The 19,927-nt window shown below is 34.7% G+C and overlaps 4 protein-coding genes across 9 annotated transcripts; 3 read left to right on the top strand and 1 right to left on the bottom strand.

The window, feature by feature from the left end:
* Positions 1–2,430: 2,430 nt before the first annotated feature.
* LOC129579035 (uncharacterized) lies at positions 2,431–4,900 on the top strand. Its single transcript, XM_055468522.1, has 8 exons — positions 2,431–2,815; positions 2,887–2,986; positions 3,073–3,332; positions 3,485–3,808; positions 3,918–4,084; positions 4,244–4,378; positions 4,439–4,587; positions 4,656–4,900. Exons 1-8 carry the CDS (start codon positions 2,452–2,454, stop codon positions 4,846–4,848), a joined length of 1,692 nt encoding a protein of 563 aa, XP_055324497.1. The 5' UTR covers positions 2,431–2,451; the 3' UTR covers positions 4,849–4,900.
* Positions 4,901–4,981: 81 nt separating this feature from the next.
* On the top strand, positions 4,982–8,577 carry LOC129579039 (casein kinase II subunit alpha). Its single transcript, XM_055468532.1, has 2 exons — positions 4,982–5,720; positions 6,569–8,577. Exons 1-2 carry the CDS (start codon positions 5,692–5,694, stop codon positions 7,566–7,568), a joined length of 1,029 nt encoding a protein of 342 aa, XP_055324507.1. The 5' UTR covers positions 4,982–5,691; the 3' UTR covers positions 7,569–8,577.
* A 2,309-nt stretch (positions 8,578–10,886) lies between these two features.
* Positions 10,887–12,187, top strand: LOC129579040 (2,3-dehydroadipyl-CoA hydratase-like). The gene is made up of 4 exons (XM_055468533.1): positions 10,887–11,029; positions 11,095–11,357; positions 11,433–11,727; positions 11,826–12,187. The coding sequence occupies exons 1-4, from the start codon at positions 10,957–10,959 to the stop codon at positions 12,104–12,106; spliced, it is 912 nt and encodes a 303-aa protein (XP_055324508.1). The 5' UTR covers positions 10,887–10,956; the 3' UTR covers positions 12,107–12,187.
* Positions 12,188–13,593: 1,406 nt separating this feature from the next.
* Positions 13,594–19,633, bottom strand: LOC129579037 (acyl-CoA Delta-9 desaturase-like). 6 transcript variants are annotated; one of them, XM_055468527.1, is made up of 6 exons: positions 19,393–19,633; positions 15,767–16,016; positions 15,484–15,697; positions 15,277–15,399; positions 14,428–14,613; positions 13,594–14,325 (listed from the first exon to the last, which is right to left on the bottom strand). In XM_055468527.1, exons 2-6 carry the CDS (start codon positions 16,002–16,004, stop codon positions 14,007–14,009), a joined length of 1,080 nt encoding a protein of 359 aa, XP_055324502.1. In that variant the 5' UTR covers positions 16,005–16,016; positions 19,393–19,633; the 3' UTR covers positions 13,594–14,006. The 6 variants fall into 6 exon arrangements, with proteins under 6 accessions (XP_055324502.1, XP_055324501.1, XP_055324500.1 ...); XM_055468526.1 differs by lacking the exon at positions 19,393–19,633 and adding an exon at positions 16,897–17,049; XM_055468525.1 differs by lacking the exon at positions 19,393–19,633 and adding an exon at positions 16,644–16,890.
* Positions 19,634–19,927: the final 294 nt, after the last annotated feature.

Raw genomic sequence — 19,927 nt, 5'->3', positions numbered from 1 at the left:
TAAATATAAGCGATTGCGATGATGAATGGAGGTGTGGAAACACTTTTAACAATCTCATCCCTTTTGCCAAATTTGTATCGCCAAATACACACAACACACCGAAAATCGTGCATCCAATGCGAATGAATAATAACTAAATAAAGATGAGCGGGCGAAACGTTAACGATATTTTAATCGGTGCGGTACGGTTTTACGAGTTTAAGTGGCCACAAAATGCGACGAGTGATGATAAAAAATGATCTGATCATCACGCACCACCCATTGTGTATAAATAAAAATATGTTTCAATCGTGTGAAAAATCATTTGCTACAATCATCCCTCTGATTGTGCGTTTGATACGCATGATTAATGCGAGTGCAATGCTGACACGCAATCTCCTCACCTTCTCTTCGACTATGTCTCTTATATTTGAATCTATCACAGGAAAAGTAACAACAACAACACGTAGCGAAGCGAGTTTCGCCTAATTTTTCTTTTAGTCATCGCTCTCTTAATTTTCGTGTGAACCAAAACATGTGTTTACAATACAATTCAATATAATTTAATTTGATTGTAGGCGGCTATATATTAATAGCCATTAAGGTATGTATTCGTGCTAAGTGTTATGCGTTCATTGTGCTGCTGCCGGTGAGTAATTATGGACGATGTAACATGCATTTAAACCATTTTTCTTATTATATCATGTGATTTTTTGCGGATAAGCATCTGTATCGTGTTAGATGTTGTTCACGCCAGCAAAATTGGTCAAATCTGAAAACGATCAAATAATTGGTGTTAGCTAAATATTGGTAGCTCAGTGAAATAATGTAATTTTTCATTGGTCTCATGTGATGGATGCTGTCTATAACTCCTTCTTGGAGAATCATCTCGTAATTTCCCATAAGCTGTTATTCAATCCAATTCAAATATAACTATTGCATCTCCAACAAATACTTTAATCACAGCAATCTTGGACTATTTTCATTACTATTTTCTCGAATACCGCTAAGTGTGTACAATTCGATTCAATTGTAATTTCTGCGATTTTATTCTGGTGTGTTTATTTTCTTTTACATTATACAAGCCAGGTGAAGCAATAATTATTACTGGACCGAATGTATTTGATTGGTTGTGGTTCGTTTGCAAGTGAAAAGATATAAATACACAAAAGAGTTTTTCAGTGTCTAATTTCGAATAGTATATTGAGGTGATACAATAAACAAAATCCTTAAATTTATGGATAATTTATGCCAATTTGACACCTTCTTGACAAAAATAAATATTTTATTCTCAATTAACTACACGCTCTTCCATACTATTTGTTTCTCGTTGTTGCTTCTCATTATCTTTCTCATTCTTTTATTTGTGCCAGCAATAGAGAGGTAGACGATGCGGAACGAATTGTCGCTTCTGAGAAAAACATGTCGATCAATATTTACCGAATATCATAAAGTGTGTGGCTCTTATGCATTTAAATAAATTTATTTAAATAATGGCGACACATTTTAAAGACTAACTCTTCTTCAAATAGATTCCGAGGCAAGCAATTAGCATTTTGTTTCAATCAGATATCGATAAATGCAGAGAATTATACACACACTGCAAAATATCGTAAAGAGCTGAATCGACAAAGATGTTTTAGCAAAATGATAATTGAAAGTTAATCATCCCATGATGTTAATATGCTCCGCCCACATTCGTGTTATAGCATCCAGCTATTGTTGCACTCGTTTGCTTTTCTCTCGCACAGCATCCAATTACGATTTAAAGCCATGTGTGAGGAAAAAGAAAACATCACTACACTGCATTACACACCGCACTTCATTCATCCGAACTGTACAAACGAGCAATTTTCCATCGGTTGGACATTTCCAACGACTTGATAAATTTGTTGATGAAATGATGTACCATAAGCTCGTTTCATTTTATCACATTTGTAGTGTACGTAGTATATCTTGCTCGTGTGTATGTGTACAGGTTTTGCGATAATTCTTTAAATATAGCGTAAAAATGTTCATGGTTCGGCAAAATGTACGATTTTCTGTCTGAAACAGGGCATGTTAATCAGCCAAGTATTTAGGAAGTTTTCACACCTCAACACCGCGATAAAAATGGAAATTTTTCTGTTTTGAGAACATAAACCGACTTTTTTGTTTCCACTTGAATTACGATAAACTATATGGGTACTACTTTGGCGAAATCATCGAAGCATCGGAACAATGCAAGTGTCATTATTTGAAAAGCAAAATGAGCATGAGAAAGGCACGTAAGAAAAACGTAAGACGTAAATCGTGTTTTTGGTTTGAATTGAGATCAAAATGCGTTGTGACGCGTATAATGTGACATAGTTGAGAGAAAATTGGATTGCTTTAATGGAATTTACTGTGAGACCGAGCATCTCTCTAAAGAATTCAGTCGACGAACATTTGCCAACATATACAGAAGTGAATTTTAATTTTTCTTGGATTGCAATGGATTGCTTTGTAATAATAGGTTTTCTGTTGATTTTCACAAAACAATCAATTGCAATCGTGAATCGTGATCTTATGGGCATTGATCTAAACGATATTTTCAATGAAAAACTAATGCCAATGTCAGTTTTGTATGTGAAAGGCTCGCGTGATAGTGATAATTTATCGATTCCAAACAATGGTGAAGAACAAATGGTTCATCCAAATTCACATGCCGATTTCAATAGTGCTTTCCATTTGATGCAATTCCATCGGAAAATGATTCAAAATTACAAGTGCAACAATTATATTGCCAAACAAATTTTAGCCGACATTGCACCACACACCATACACAATCGATTGGGGATTGCCAACAATTCTAGTGGTAAACACGCATATAAGTTTGAATAATCCAGATGAAAAATAAAATTTCAATTTATTTTTGGCAAATATTAGATCTGATTCACATTCCACAGCATCGTCCCATGTGGAACAATAATATCGATGCTGCTCTATTTGACCAGGGTTCGAGTGCATATAAAAATTGGCTGACAAAGTAAATTGAATTCTATGTCTACTTTTTACTATGGAAATGCGTGCGTTCGACACGTCGACGCAAACTGATTTGAAGTGCATTTTCAGATTAGCATTATTGGATGATGTGTACAAACAAATCAGGGCCGATAATTCAACGATGAAAAGTGTGAACGAAACTCCACCATTTCGTCGAATCGATGGAGCAACAGCGACGAGTGGCGATAACGAGTATGAAGTAGGAGTGGCCAGTGGATATGCGATACAGCATCCAATTCCATCTGGCTTTGTACCACCGCAAAATCATGCACCAAACGATATCGATTACGAAAACTATCACCGATACGCGGTTGCGGGAAATAAAGCAGGTTTGGCTATTGAAGCGACGTGCAAATTGATGTGTTAAAAAGTTTTTTTTTTGGCATTTTCACTTTCATTTTAAATGATTTATTCATTCTATTTTTCTACTGTTTATTCAATATATATAACATCTACCGCAAAATTTTTCATACATCTCTAGCTCCTCCGTACATACATAGCATAAACACATTGTTTGAACCAAATGAAAATCCTCCGTATCCAATACCGCAATCTATACTCGTGCCCGACACAACTTATGAATTTCAACCAAATCCTTATCCAAATTTATACGCTGTCGGCCAACCCTATCTTACGCCACATGTTGTGCTACCCGAAGAAACTGCCGGCAAAAAAACACACAAATGGTGGTCTTTTCATAATTTGAAAGAAAAATTCAAATCTTTTTTCAAACATAAAACCAAACATAATGATGAAACACACAATTCGGCCAATTTATTCAATAATGTACCACAATTGCAACCAGGTAAAAATGCTAATGAAACAGCACCAACTGTGTGAATTGATGTTGAAAGTTGAGGTAGACGGGAATCGATTCAAATAAATAAATAATTCGACTAAATGGTGTACTACAGGATACGAATCGGGCTGGCAACCTGAATCTTATGGTATGAGCTACGACAGTGGTGGTGGATCTGGCAAAGAGATGACATTGAAAAAGGTCTACGAGCTAGCATTGACAGCTATTGCGTATCTTGCATTTGGCATATTCGTTCTGCAAGTGATAATGTGCATCACAACGGTTTGTTCATCAAAAATATTTTGGGAATCAATGAAATTTGCAATTTTTTGTTGTTTTTGTTTTTTATTTTGTTCACAGGTAAATGCCTATGTGTTATATTCGGATACATACCCGGGCTATTTGAGTTAATAATTAGAATTATAATTCTTTATTTGGTAGGTCAAAGCGCAAACAGGCAGTACGATGATGATGGCTCAAGTTCCTGCCGGAATTACCGAGACAATGGAATTGACCGAAGTCAGAGATGCGCGGATCGTGCGTAAAAAACGATCTCTGATGGAATCTGTTTCAGAGGTGCGTCTGATGAATGCATACATATTTTTCTCGATTATAATATCAAAAGCAATTTTTCAGGTAAACGAAATGTCGCGTAAAGTGTTACAATCAATCGAGGCAGCTATAGTTGCGCCTGACGATAATGGAAATTGTTTGAAGCAAATTCTTTGTCAAAATAATAAAATGAAAACGGTCTCAAGTAATAAAATTTGGTTGCCGGTGTGGGGGTAATTCATAGTTTCTTTTGTTTTTGTTTTTTGCATAAAAATTATTAGAAATTATTTTGTTTTTCTAGTCTTGGAATGAGTTGGTTATCATCACGCCTCACAAATGGAAAAACCGATTCGCCAATCATGTTTGAGTGTTTGAAAGCACTAATAATCGGTCTAGGCAATGGGATGTGCGAAGAAAATTTCAAGTGTAATTCAAATGTGATTCGAAGCGCTCGAAAATTTACAAGAGTAAAACGCTCAACAAAATCAAATTAATTTTACATTTTCTCTTTTTCCAACTATATATTTTACTCCCATTAAATGTTCCGAAAAAACGTATTAAATACTTGACAATGAAACGAAAAAACATTTGAAGTGTTTTTGATGCGAATAACACGAGCGCCAACCTGACAAAAATGAATAATCGTCAAACTGAACACAGAACCAGATACCGTGCGTACAAGACAAACATAAAATCATCGAATATTTCGTGTTCTTGTGAATTGACAAAAAAAAAATTTAAACAAAAAATAAAGTGTATGAGTGATGCTCAAAAAGAATATCGTCATTGTCAATAAGCCAGTGTAGAAAATGCGATAGATTGCGAAACGTGTAAAAGAAAATTTTTTTAGTGCGAAACAGTCATAAAAGCAGCAAAAAAAAAAATCGATCCGATTTTTTTTTGCACTCCATTCAATTTTCATAAACGAAACATCGTATAGATATTTTGTGCGGCAAAAATACTAGGCTGAGCGTATGCGCGCCGCACACACAACTGTGTTGAAAATCAAATGTCAATCGTGCATAGCACACTTTGAAACGAAATCGCCATTGAGGTTGTACGAACATAGAAGTCGCCCTCTCGCCGCTTTGAGAAGGTAGACGTATTTCAATCAAATCGCCTCCATCTTGATTCTCTACTAACCTGGCTTCTTCCGTGGAAAATAAAAGTTAGGATTTTTATTTTTTATTTTTCGGAAATTAATCGTATAAAAAGATCCGAATTTTGACGGCAAAATTGTGTGTAACCAGTTATTGAGTGCCGGAAAGGTCTTTTTCAAATCGGCGTACACTCAGACATATGTCTATCGCCGATACGCTTGTAATATAAAAGGAAAAATGACATTACCAAGTACTGCACGAGTCTAGTAAGTACCAGAGAATATGTTACATTACCTTCCGTTTCGAACAAATATTATTTGCAATTGAATTCTGAAGCTCAGCATTTCATTTAGATTCGGTTTTCATTCTGAAGTGCATCGATTTCATTCAATCAATTCCGATGTGATTTGTCTTTTTTATCCAATTAAATTTCAAAGGGACAAAGTAATATAGACAAAAAGATTACGTATACACACATTGTATACGAATGAGTTTGTCTGCATTTAGATGTCTGTGTGTAAAAACGCTAGATAATGGATTAACAGAAAAGCACGAAAAAAAATCTTTATTTCAACGAATTTCCAATTCTATTTCATCGGTTTGTCATGCAAAATGCAAGAAAAAAAATCCATTATGTTTTTTCATGTATTGGGCGCTCGGTATTGTCAATACACCGTAGTTGCATTCACATACACGCTTCTGCTACCGAGAACCATATCGATATTCCGGGACCCGTGTTAGCTGTAATTTGCAGCCTGTGTGTTTTCGCCACAATGAAATAAGCCGTAATTTAGACCGATCCATGGATAAAGTTGACATACTGTCATTGTTTAACTGGATGCTATGCCAATCCATGTGATTATAGACTCATTGTCAAAATTATCCGTAACGATAAAGATTTTTTCCATCGTATTTTTGTGTTGATCCATATGCATGTGCAAACTGAGTAAAAAAAGAGACGAGCAAATGAAATTAACCTGACATAGAAAAAAAGACAGATTTTTTTACCCTATCAAATAAACCAATTTACAGACTAAGGTCTAAATCAAAAATAACCAAATCGAAATCAAAGCGAATGAACATTAACATTTTTGCACCGATGTTTTTTTTTCAGTGCCGACGTGAATGCACACAAACCTCGTGAATATTGGGACTACGAAAGCTACGTCGTCGATTGGGCCAATCAAGATGATTATCAGCTTGTCAGGAAGCTAGGCAGAGGAAAGTACAGCGAGGTGTTTGAGGCGATCAATGTGACCAACAACGAAAAATGTGTGGTCAAGATTCTGAAGCCAGTCAAAAAGAAAAAAATCAAACGGGAAATAAAGATTTTGGAAAATCTTCGGTTCGGTACGAACATTATATCGTTGTTGGCTGTGGTCAAGGATCCTGTGTCACGTACACCAGCTCTAATCTTTGAGCATGTTAACAACACCGATTTCAAACAACTGTATCAAACACTAACGGATTATGATATTCGATTCTATTTGTACGAGCTGCTGAAGGCGCTCGATTTCTGTCACAGTATGGGCATTATGCATCGCGACGTGAAGCCACACAACGTCATGATCGATCACGAGAACCGAAAACTGCGTCTCATCGATTGGGGTTTGGCTGAATTCTATCATCCCGGTCAAGAGTACAATGTGCGCGTGGCCAGCCGATACTTCAAAGGTCCCGAACTATTAGTTGATTATCAAATGTATGACTATTCGTTGGATATGTGGTCGCTGGGCTGTATGCTAGCATCAATGATATTCCGCAAAGAGCCATTTTTCCACGGACATGACAACTACGACCAGTTGGTGCGAATTGCTAAGGTATTAGGCACTGAGGAGCTTTATGCATACCTGGATAAGTATAACATAGACCTGGATCCACGTTTCAACGATATTTTGTCACGACATTCACGCAAGCGATGGGAACGATTCGTTCACTCGGACAACCAGCATTTGGTGTCACCAGAAGCGCTAGACTTTCTTGACAAACTGTTACGTTATGATCATTACGAACGCTTAACAGCTCGTGAAGCCATGGATCATCCATACTTTACGCCAGTCGTAAACGGTGCAATCGCCTCTTCAAATTCAACAGCAAAAGCACCCGATCAATAATAATATTAAAGTTTTCAATATTTTTATTAATGATAAAAAGGAAAAAAAATACAAAAAACAAAAATTAAATAAAAACTAATAAAGGGAAATTGATGAAGTTTTAAGAGGAGCAAACAGAGAGTCGAGTGATTGAAGAAGAAAAAATGGCGAAACAACAAAATAGAAATTGAAAAAAATAAAATAATAAAACAAAAGAAATTTAAGATAGCAACTATCATCAAAAAATCGAACTATTCAGTAACAAAAAGAAATGAAAAATACGAGAGACGAGAATTCTGCTCCCATTAATTGAAAAAATAAACGCGATTTTTCCTCTGGAAATAAGTAATTATTAAATGTGCCCAATCTTTGTTTTCTTTGAAAGTTACACAAATAAAAGATTTGCATTTCTGTGGGAGCACAGTACTCGTCTCGATCTTTTTTTTTATTTTTAAATCGGTATATTCCTCGTACATACCACACAAAACAAAAACAAGTAAACAATAATATTAACCAAGATCGAATCGCATTCAAGAAACTAGACCATCCATACACTTTATACGCATTTACCGAACATTTGCAAATGTCAAGCAACAAATTCGATTTTTATCATTTTAACAAAGAAAAATCGTTCATCAGTCGACTAACCTCATAAGTGGAATCACAAATTGTTTATCCGAAACGAATAAATTATAAATCGACATACAAAAACAGAGAAAAAAAGTTGCAACATCAACATCAACAACAACAAACAAATCACATGAATTTCTTATGGCTTTCCAAATATTGGGCACCAATTCCAGATATTCAATACGAAAAAAAAAAAAACCTAAAGAAAGATGAGAATGAACAATAACTATTAATGATAATTATAACGAAACATGATATAACTATAAATCGATTTGAGAAGGAAAAGAAAAACATCAAATGAGTACGCGATACAAACCTATGCTAAAGTATAGCAATTGCATCAATAACAAAAAACAACAACAATAAAATTGAAGAATAAAGTCATTGAATTAAAAACTGCGTTCTTTTACCATTTTCTGTTTTCTTTGTTCGTTTACAAGAAATGATTTATTTCTTTTTTTTATTTTTATTTTTTGTCGAAAATACTGAATGAGAGAAATTTTTCACCAAAAGATCGATAGAATTCCCATCTATCAATAAAAATAATTTAACAGAAAAAGAAAACAATTTTTAAAAAATCTTCTCATGCCCGTTTATCAATCATATACAAACTAAGTTCACCGAAGGATTTTTAATTAAATTGAAAAACACCATTGACGTTAAGTGTTTCTCTCTCTCTTTCCCTCTCTCTCTCTCTCTTTCTCTATCTGTCTATCACAGAAATTACACATGCATTCATTTTCCTTTCACATTTTCTTTTAGATTATCATCAAGTTATTTTTTTTTTCAATTCCTTCTTACCTAGTTCTATAGAACATTGACGTAACAAAGCAAGGTCATGTAAGCATTTTAAGTGTGCCGAATTTATTGATTTTACCAAATTGTTTTCATTTTTTCTCTCTTCTAACTAATATGACTATTGTTATAATATTATGATTATAGCTAATAATTTCATTCTTTCTTTAATTTAGTGGTTTAAGCTGAACGATGACGATTGTTTTTTAATTCGAAAGTTTGTTAGAAAAGTTTTGTCGAGAGGAAAAAATAACATGAACTGTGTACGTCAAACGTTCGTAAGGAAAAAAAAAATCTCAAAAGAAACCATGTAAATGTAAATAAAAGAAAACAAACACACACACACATATGAAGGTAATGAAATGAAAAAAGTCGTAAATTGTATACTTGTATAACTATAACTGTTCATCAAGTACGATCCATAACGAAAATCAAATGGAGACAAAACATTAAATCCTTCGCATACATTAAATTATTATAGATTGATTTAAATTCTTTCCCATAAAAACAAAGAAAAACTGTTTATAAAAAATGTATTCACAGGTATATTTTCTAACAATTTTTTTTTTTTTCTATTTCGTTTGAATTTTCTTCTTTTTAATTGAAATTGTAGGGAAAAAAATTAACGTCAACATGAACATGTGAAATGGAAAACAACTTTGATTTAGGTCATATAACCTATTAGGCACTCGGAAATATAACATTTTCAAAAGGGCAAAGAAATATTGCATTTTCAAAAAAAACCAAGTGAACACTCGATATTGTATTTTCAAATTAAAATCATTAAAATCATATATTCTTATTCCATTGGTTTTCTCATCGTTTTTCGTTTCAAACAATTTTTTTTTCTTCAATTTCTCAACAAACAATAAAAAAAAACAAGTTAGCCTACACTTTTGACAAAATAAATTGTTAAAAATGAAAATGGGCCCAACAATTCCAACCAACATACAGACAACAATGACTGCCAGTCACAACATACCCAATGAACAATTGAGAAAACATTTATTTAGACAAAAAACAAAATAAAATTCTGCACGAAAACAGTAAATTAGAGCTTTTGTAATTTATATTTTATTTTGATGATGTAATTAAAAAAAAATTAAAATGAAAGTCAACTTCCTTTATTGGCTTACAATAAAATCACATTCTTTGTTATTTATTTTCGATATTTAGCTCAACATAGAATGTTGGTGCTATTGTCCCGAGTTTCTCTTCATTGTCTCAGACATTTTTCAAGATTTTTTAGGCAATGCTTGCAAATCGACATCTTCAATCGCTTCTGGCCGACCTGAACGTTCTTTGTCTTTCAAGTCAAAATCACCACTTTTGAATCGATGAAACCATTCTCTGCAGCTTCGTTCCGATGGAGCTTGCTCGCCATAAGTATCTGACAGCATTCGATGAGCTTCAGCGGCAGTTTTCTTCGAATCAAATAAGAAAAGAAGGGCCCCTCGAAAAAACACCTTATCACGATCCATTTTCAATCGATTCAAAAACAATGACGCAGAACGAAAAATGAATCTTTCTGCTCTGAGTTAGATTGCTTAATGTCACATCTACAAAATGCAATTGGATTCACTTGTCAAGCTACGCTCAGTTACAAGTGGCGACATTTAAATGTCAGCGGCGGAAACTTTCGAATTGACCTAATATATATTTTGTGGTATTTATTCTCATATGAAATTATTGATCAATTTTCTTTTTTGAAGGTGAAAAATTGAATCAATTTGTAATTGCATTTTTTTTTTTTTCAAATTTAAACTCGAAACACACAGAGAAAGTAAATTATCATTGCAATTGTATTTGTAACGGCTGTAGTGAGTTATAAAATATTCAAATGCCACATTTGCAGCCAACTTCATCCGATTCGCACAATGTTGAAATGTCAAATTGATTTACTATCCTTTTGAACTAGCATTAAAAAAAAAAGCAGTCATAACCTCTTTGATGTGTGCAGTTGTATACAGAATTCGTATAAAAAATGCGAAAACTACACGGTATTTTAACACATTTAAGGCCATTCATGACATCATCATTGCACCGAAAAGCCGATGGTAGATATTCAGTGTTCGTCCGTGCCGGAAAATATGCTAAGTTTCGATTTTGATACGATTTTCAGCCAAGCAAACGGCAAACATAGTTGTTGCGGAGAGATTCAAAGCAGTTACTATCCTATCGATAAATCGACCCGACAAACAGAATGCATTGAATGAATCGCTGCTGCACGAGCTTGCGTCACAGTTGACACAATTCGAAGAGGACAATAGTGCTTCGGTTGCTGTTATAAATGGCATCGGTGGTAATTTTTCAGCTGGATACGATGTTGATGAATTGAAGCAGAGAAGTGAACATGACATAAATTCCGTTCAAAATAGCCTTTTTGTATGGTTGCGAGCACATTTTGTTGGTATTTCAGTGCACCTAACTGTTTATCTTTCTCATCATATTTTTCAATAGTTTCCATTTCAACGTAAAACTAGCAAGCCCATGCTGTGTAGCATCAGCGGTCTATGTAAATCAATTGGTTTTGAAATAGCGTTGATGTGTGACATGAGGTATGCGGAAGAAAAGGCTTTCTTTGGTTTCAGTAATCGTCAGTTGGGTATACCGCTTTTGAATGATGGGCCAAAACGGCTGGCCAAATTGATTGGATTATCAAAAGCCACCGAATTCCTTGTGATGGACCGTCAGATCAGTTCTCAAGAAGCTGTCGATTTGGGGATTGTCAACGCTGTCGTCCAAGATGGAACTGGTACATTGGAATTTCGAATTTCGAATTTTAACTATTTTCCTTTCACATTTCAACAATCGTATTGACACTGAACGAATTTTATTCTCTTTAATTTTCAGCACTCGGCTCCGCAATAAAAACTGCCGTGTTTTTGTCTTCATTGCCCCAATCGTCGTTACAGCATGATTTGAGTGTTTTGCATGGGTCACAATTTGACAAAGATAAATGGCCATCGATTTTAAATGACTTCAAATCAAACATTAGTCTTAACGAAGATTCACTTAAATCAGCCCGAATCTTAAAGCTGAACAATATGCCCGAATGGGAACTGAAAGAAATCGAATATGAGAAAAATTATGCAAAAAATAAACGGAAACAAAATGATGCAAATAAAATATAAGAAAAAGGGAAAAACCAGACAATCGATTGTTACAAATCTATCGTTTATTTGTTTTAAATTGTACCGGGTGGGTCAGGATACCTGTCGGTTTTTTTTTCAAGCGTAAATCCTTGTACCAATTCCAGACCAATGTCTTTGAAGAAATGATTTTCAAAGCAAACGATTTCAGAGTGGTGTGAGAGAAATTTTCAAGAATTTAATGTCCAGTAATGATTTTATCATTAAAATTATAATACATATACAGTAGCCTGCCCCAATAAAAATTCAGATGAGTCATCAGCTTAACGGACTTCATTAAACTTCATCATTCGAATTTGCGAATAAAGAATTCTGTCGAAATTGACATTTGGCACAAATGAACATTTTATAGATCAGCTAAATATAATTGAACGTGGCCGAACTGGCATTATTCGTTGAGCTGGTGTTTCCAACCGATGTCGAACCACTATTCGATACAATCGTTCCAGTTGCGCTATAGCCAGTTGTTGAAACGGCCAATGGATCTCCAGTACTTTCAATAGTCGGATTGGCCACCTTTGTATTTGTCAATGATGGTGAACTCAAGCTGTTATCGTTGTTATCACTGTTACCGCTTATATTATTGGCCGAGCTGTTGGATTCAACGCATGTCGTATACTGAAAGTACTGGAGATCCATTGGCCGTTTCAACAACAGTTGCGTTATAGCCAGTTGTTGAAACGGCCAATGGATCTCCAGTACTTTCAATAGTGGGAGTTGCTCGGCTCCCCTTCATCATCCATTTTGAATTTGTTTGGGATTTTTCTCTGTAGTTTATCAAAAACGGTTTAGACGGTTTTAAATTGCACAAATACACAATAAATGTTTCTTCGTGGAAAAAATTAATCCATTTAAGAAAAATCTCACCAGTAATTGGAGCCCGTAACACTTTAAAGGCTAAACGTTTCACGAAAATAGTGGAGAAATTCCAAGTTGGTTCGATACGAAATATGACGCCGTCTTTTCGCGGTTCGATGGTGTTACAATGCGATAGTTGCAATATTTGTGTTTAGCGAACGGTTTGCGTGTGTGTAGTGGACGATGTCATCTCATTTGAATGTGACAGATCGAAGTTTAAACCAAAACTGAGATTTCAATCGCCACCAATAGGGGGTTAAAATGCATTTTGATGAAAGAAGTGAGACATTTTTTATTTCAAATCATCTCCTGAAGAACAATAAATTGATACAATGTTCCCGAATTGAGAATATCAGTCCGCTTGATTTGTGAAATTAAAAAAAATATTTTTGTTGAATGAATGAATGTTGAATTTCGGTTTAATTATGTCTTTCTTGTTTCATTCAGAGTTGAATCATATAAACAGTAGATTGAATTCCGTTATAGACTACAACTTGTAATCATCAGGAATGGTCAGAAATGACATCGAATTTAAATCAATCGAACATGGGAAAAAGTATGCGAAAAAAACGAAAACGAAAACAAAAAATTAACATAAAAAAACCACACAATTGATTACTACAAATGTATCGTTTATTTGTTTTATATTATTATATACCAAAAAGCAAGCTTGGTAAATGTGAATTGAATCATTGCAGTTTAACATTTTGAACCCTGCATTTCAATTTTTTTGTTCATTTTTTTCATTTTTTGTTTCGTTTATTCTTGATACATTTCTCTAACTTAAAATAGTATAGCTACAGTCCAGAAATGAAAAAAGTTGCAATTAAATAAATTAATTAAGATCTTGGAAATATACACGCAAGAAAAGTGTTCAAAAATGGAAATAAGATCGAGCAAACGATCGAATCATCGTTATAAAAGGATTTGAAGAAAAAAACACACTTTTTTCTGTTTGTAAATTTAAACCTAGCCGAAAAACAGTAGAAATGGATATGATATAATAGTGTGTAATTTGAGGCATTTAATTGTCTTTTTGATGTGTGATCAGGGCTTCATCACGTTCTAGGGGTGTTTGATCTTTATCACCCCAGCCCCATGTGTGATGTGTTCCATCGCCAGTTCGTTCGACGCGTTTTTTTATTGTTTCCGGAGCAACGGTTTTCAAGTCATAGGCCCATCCAATCTTTGCCATGGTGTCAATGAAGAGTGTGGTAAAGTTTGCACGATAGTTTCCAAGTTCGGCGGTTTTGTAATCCCATGGAAATACGTGATGATAATTATGCCAACCTTCACCAAATGCAAACACGGCAACCGACTTGTTTTCGGACGGGTTGATGTATCTGCAAAATACATGATAATTCGTTTTAGCATGATTCACACAAAAAATAAAATAAATGATAACATGACAATTTCAATAGAATTTTTGCATACTAAATACATACTTATCATATGGATGGTCACCGTAGATGTGAGCGGCGCTGTTTACAAGCCAGGTCACGTTCAAAACGAAAGTCCAACGGAACATGGTGGCAACAAACCAAGCATTTTCTAGTGTTTCACCCCAGAAGTATACAGGGATCAATGTTGGCAAAATGAAGCAAGTGAGTGGCATCAAAATCAAGTAGTATCTACCGAGGAAAAAAAGCAGAATAATTTATTGTTATTTTTCTTTCACTAATTAGATATTACTGCAATGTCATCGACATAAAATATACGCGGCAAAGATAATTAATGACCGTGCGTACTTGGACAATGTCGAAGGCTTGTTTTTTAGCACTACATGAAATGTAGAGCTACTAATCTGCTTCTTTTTTTTTTCTTAATACTTTTTGAGTGATGAAACAAACTATGGTGAATTTGAATTTTATGTTCATATTTTTTATTTAATTTAAAACAGGTGCACTAACGACAAATAAGTGCACAATATCTCGAAGCGCCAATCAAATTTTTACTATCAAATGTTGTTTAAAAATTACATTAATTTTTCGTATAATATTTTCTGAGTCTTGGACAGAATTGAAGTGATTTTAGATTCTAAGCTCATATTATTTATTTAAATTAAACCAAGGGCAGTATATTTCAAAAAATAAATAAAACCAAGGTCTTGTAATTCATTTTGCAAATAAATATATTACTTCAAAGTTACTTTGATGAAATAAATTTCATGTAGTGCGCCAAAAAATAGTTTGTTGTGAAACAACAAAATAGATTAAATAACTAAAAACTCAAGAACGCGGTCTTGTTTTCATCTCAATTTCTTTCAATTTTTATCGTTAAAATGTGTGACTTACTTTTTTTGGAAGGCCAATACTGGGTCATTTTCAAGGTCGGACAAGTCGATACCTTTGCCTTTTGCAATCACTTCTGGGTGCTTTCTGCACAGCAACCATCCAACATGGGCGAAAAAGAAGCCACTGCAATTAAATAAAATAATGAATTATTATGAATCATAGACTTGTATTTCATTCATTCGATGACGATGAATAAACGTTACATACCGAGTTGCATTATGTGGATCAGCATCGGTTTCAGAGTATTTGTGATGGACACGATGATCACGAGCCCAGTGAATGGCACAATCTTGAAACGCCATTGTGTTAAATATCGTCAACAGTATTCTCAATGGAAGTTTCGCTTTATACGAACGATGGGCCCAAAGACGATGTGCGCCGCCGGTGATTCCAAGACCAGATGCAATGTATAATACAAATGCTACAAATAGTGTTTTTCATAAGTATCCCTTTTGTATTGGTTCAATAAAATCAACTCTGAAATACATACCGAAAATTGCTGTGTAGATCCTAGCCGATGACAACATAAGCCATGCTCCATAAAGCGCGGCAAGATGCACATATCCAAAGATAAGGATATTCTTCCATACCAATTTCAGTTTGCGATCGTTTGCATGTTTCAATTCAACAATGTTTTTATCTAATCCTCCGTCGATAGTCTCAGCATCGCATTCATTCAGAACGCCGGTGCATTCGACCATAACATTTGATGTTGCATTTGGTGGCATTTTGATCGATTTCTGTAAATAAATCGAAATCCAAACTTTAGTAAAACCGTAGAATAAACATCAAATTAACAAAATAAAATATGAATCGTTCTGTGTGCGCTTTGTGTATGTGTGTGATTTGCGTGGAAGAGCAGCTCAAAAATATTTTGAAACACGTCAATTAGAGAAAAGAAATGATTACTCCATTCAAATAAACGGCCGGCTAATGTGCAAACACGAATATTTCAATTTCATCTGAGATGAATTGCCAATTACTTGAAGGTGCCTCAATGTCACGACTCAGTGGTATGATACGGGATAGGTCAGGTAAAACTTACATAATAATTTTACTTGTTTTCAAAATAATCCGTGTTTGAGTCTTATTAGCCGCATATGATTGTCGACATTGTTAAAACGCCGTTTAACAGCCGGCTATTTATTTAGTTGTTTTTCGTTTCTTTTTCCTTCAGCAATTTTATGGTTTGCGTTCTTTTTTAAATGTACAGTTCAATAAATTAATCACGTTGAAATTTGCCAAATCACAAATGATTTATGAATGATTACTTCAAATGAATTTATGATTAGGAAAAATAGCCATACACACACACACACATAAAAACACATACAAAACACGAATCATTAAGTTAATCGAGCATGTACTGGGCACATGTTGTTCAAACCACCGGTTTTTTTTTCTGACAATTTTGTTTACTTAGAAAGCAATTTAAGCGATAAGAACTATTCTATTCATACTAACAACGGCAGAAATCAAATCGATAAATTATTGTTATTTGATTGCAATGAAAAAATGAAATCAAACCACAATCGATTTAATTTATTTTCCTCCCTTTGTCTCAAGCCTTTTCTCTCAGAGAGATTAGTAAAAAAAAAACGCAACAGAAATTCTCCGTACTTCTTCTAACGCAGAGATCAGTTCGTGTAACAGTGAACAAGTGCTGAAGCGCAACACGTTTGAATTTCATCCAAGCTTTGTTACGACCCGAACGGTTTCTCGTTTGAAAATCATACGATATTATGATCTGATGTGAATCATTCGGGTGCCTGCTTGGTCGTCGTCGTCGTCGTCGTCGTCGTCGTCGTCGTCATCGTCACAAATGCTGTGCTCGTGCGAAATTCGTGCACCCGTGCATACTACGTGTTAGGCACTGCGTTTAGCGAATACGTATATACATATGGATACTGTGTATTTACGTAGAATAACATTTAGTAGTACCAAAAGCATAACAACGAAACACACAAACTACGACCATTACGTGGTGATAGGAGAAATACATATACAAATTGTGCGCCCGAACGAATTTCGCAAGGCGATACGCATCCCAATCAGCTGAACCAACAACAACAACAACAACAACGGCTACAGCAGCAACAGCGTACAAAAAAGAACGGAGCACACAAGAGAATCGTATGATATTCTATCTCACTTTAAAATCACGTGTTGTTCACCGTTTAACCGTACTGAATGTCACACACGGAGAGAAAAAGTACTGAGACTGATTGTGTACGTAATAAAAAACAAAGATAATGCGCCTATTATGCCATAAGTGCACTGATTGAATTGATTTGTTTTCGTCGTTTCCGAATGATTCGTCAAACATCTGATTGAGCATCATAAAGTTTATCGGTTTGCCATGTGCGTAATTATTTTCACATATACTTCAAATTTGATAGGCATATATATGTATATATCATATTCATCAGATTAATGACGAAGCTACGTTACGATAATTATCAGCTTGTGAAAACAGCGATTTCAACTAGGATCGTGACAAAAGGGTGAACGTAAACGAAATTTCTCTGGCATTTTCCTTCTAAACAGCTGTGAGTGGCGATTTTTTTTTCGTCGCAAGTGTGATAGAACATGGACAATTTTGTGATCACACATAATTCCATCATGAATGATTTCATATGTCCATACATCAATCACTCACCAATATAATAATAATACTAGAGATGCAAACGAGCATTCAATGGATTTTTTCTTTCGTTTCTCGCGGATTTTTAAATGTTTTTTTTTTCATTATACTTTGTGTCATTTTGTTTTATTGACTTCATGATTTGCACACTCTTTAATGGGCTCTCGATTTCATTACGTGACAATGCTATTTCTTTTTTTTTTTTCATTTGATTGTTTGTTTATCTAGCCTGTCAATTGCATTTTTTTAGTTTTATGTTGGGTCTTAAGAAGGTTGAGTGTTTTTCGTGCGAAATATGAACAAAAGAATTATCTGTAGAAAACAATTTTATGGCTAATTGCGGTTTGTAGTGCATGTTATTTCATTAAATGCCTTTGTACTTATACTTTTCCAACAGCATTTCTCTCAAAGATCGCAATCGAAATGGTCGGATCTTTATTTTTGGATCGATATTTTTGGAAATTTTGAGGTCATCGTTGAGTGAAAGAGTATGAAATGTGTGACAGCAATCACAGATTCTTTGCATATATACGTGTATGTAAATAGATAGATGCCACGCATGCCAACGTGGTGGTCATGATAGTCCAACACATCGATATGATGATCACGCGTTTTGAATTCTCTTTTGTTTATCATCCACATAGAGCGAAGCAAAGAAATTCGCAAAGTTTGCATGCACTTGTCTTTGTTTGCTAGAGTGTGTAGGCTTGCTTAGCTAACAATATTGGCATCATAGCTGTCTCAATCACAAAGCCGTGTTATATTAAATTTCATTAGCCCGTTGAATGTGTATCAATCGCACGATGTGCAACTGCGGAAAGTATATCATGAAGCAGATGATGGGAAAGTGCTTTCGATTTTCTGCACTTTACATCGCGGAAAAAAACAAAACAAAAACACGCACGCAACCGTAGCTTATGCGTAGTAGCAACCGATTTCTGCGATGTTATGAAATCGAATTGCGCGGGAATAAAGTCGTTAAGTACAATAGCATTGAAGCGCAATGCATGGAACTAAACGAAATGAATGAAAATAGTCTTCTTTTTTCGCCAGTGAGATTAACAAATTACACGCTCATTATATGAAATCGCAAACTAATTTACTATGTTCATCGCAGAGAATGTAGGATGGATTGTTTCGCAAATATTTATTTGGAAATTTATTGGAAGCCGCAAAACAAAAAATCAAGCTAAATGTTCCAATTCATTTTTTTTGGTCACTGTCACACTGTTCCAAATGCCTACTGTTTTGCTATTCTTTCCGTTGAACAATCAACACTTCTTGGTCATTAAGTGGAATCGCCCAACGGGTCAACAATGCTAATTACTTCAAAAACACTATTCTGAATCTCATTTATTCGGAAGTTCAAAAAGTTACCGTATTCGCTTTCAACCAATTTAAATGTAATATAAACTTGAATGTATTTTCAAAAGAGAGAAAACAAAACAAAACAAAACTGCATTTTTACTTACGAAATGCGATGTAAATCCACAATTATTCCACTAATTCCACACACAAAAACGGATGGCACCGTATTCTTTCGGTTGCACTAGATCAATTCGAACTGTTTTCAAATTCAACTGTTTTTTTTTTTCTTCTTTTCTTCAATTGTTGAGAACTGTTTCTTTCCACTGTTAAATGTGTTCAACAGAACAAACTAAGAATCAGATGAAACCACCTCAAGTGATACCTAAGTAATAACTGCTAAGCTGAGGCAGCATTTGATTTTATATAGCTGAGGCGCTAAGAATGTGCACGTACTCCATGCTTTAACGGACAAAGGAAAAGGACAGCAAACACATATGCATGTTCGCCAAAGTACGTACGTTGAAACCACCTCAAGTTATACACGACAATTCAGATAAGGAGAGTTCATTCGAATTTCCTTCAAATCATACGCAAATAAGTTACATGTGTCGATTATTAGTTTCATGCTATGCTTTTTTTGTATGTGCCTTTCGTTGTTTTTCTTTAATTTTTCTTTTATTGTATGAGTCGACATTACGA

This window comes from Sitodiplosis mosellana, unplaced genomic scaffold (genome assembly GCF_009176505.1).
Source record: "Sitodiplosis mosellana isolate CC-2019 unplaced genomic scaffold, AAFC_SMos_1.0 Smas_scaffold_6226, whole genome shotgun sequence".
NCBI lineage: Eukaryota > Metazoa > Arthropoda > Insecta > Diptera > Cecidomyiidae > Sitodiplosis > Sitodiplosis mosellana.
The sequence above is the reverse complement of the archived record's forward strand: the minus strand, read 5'-3'. Positions and strand labels throughout refer to the sequence as shown.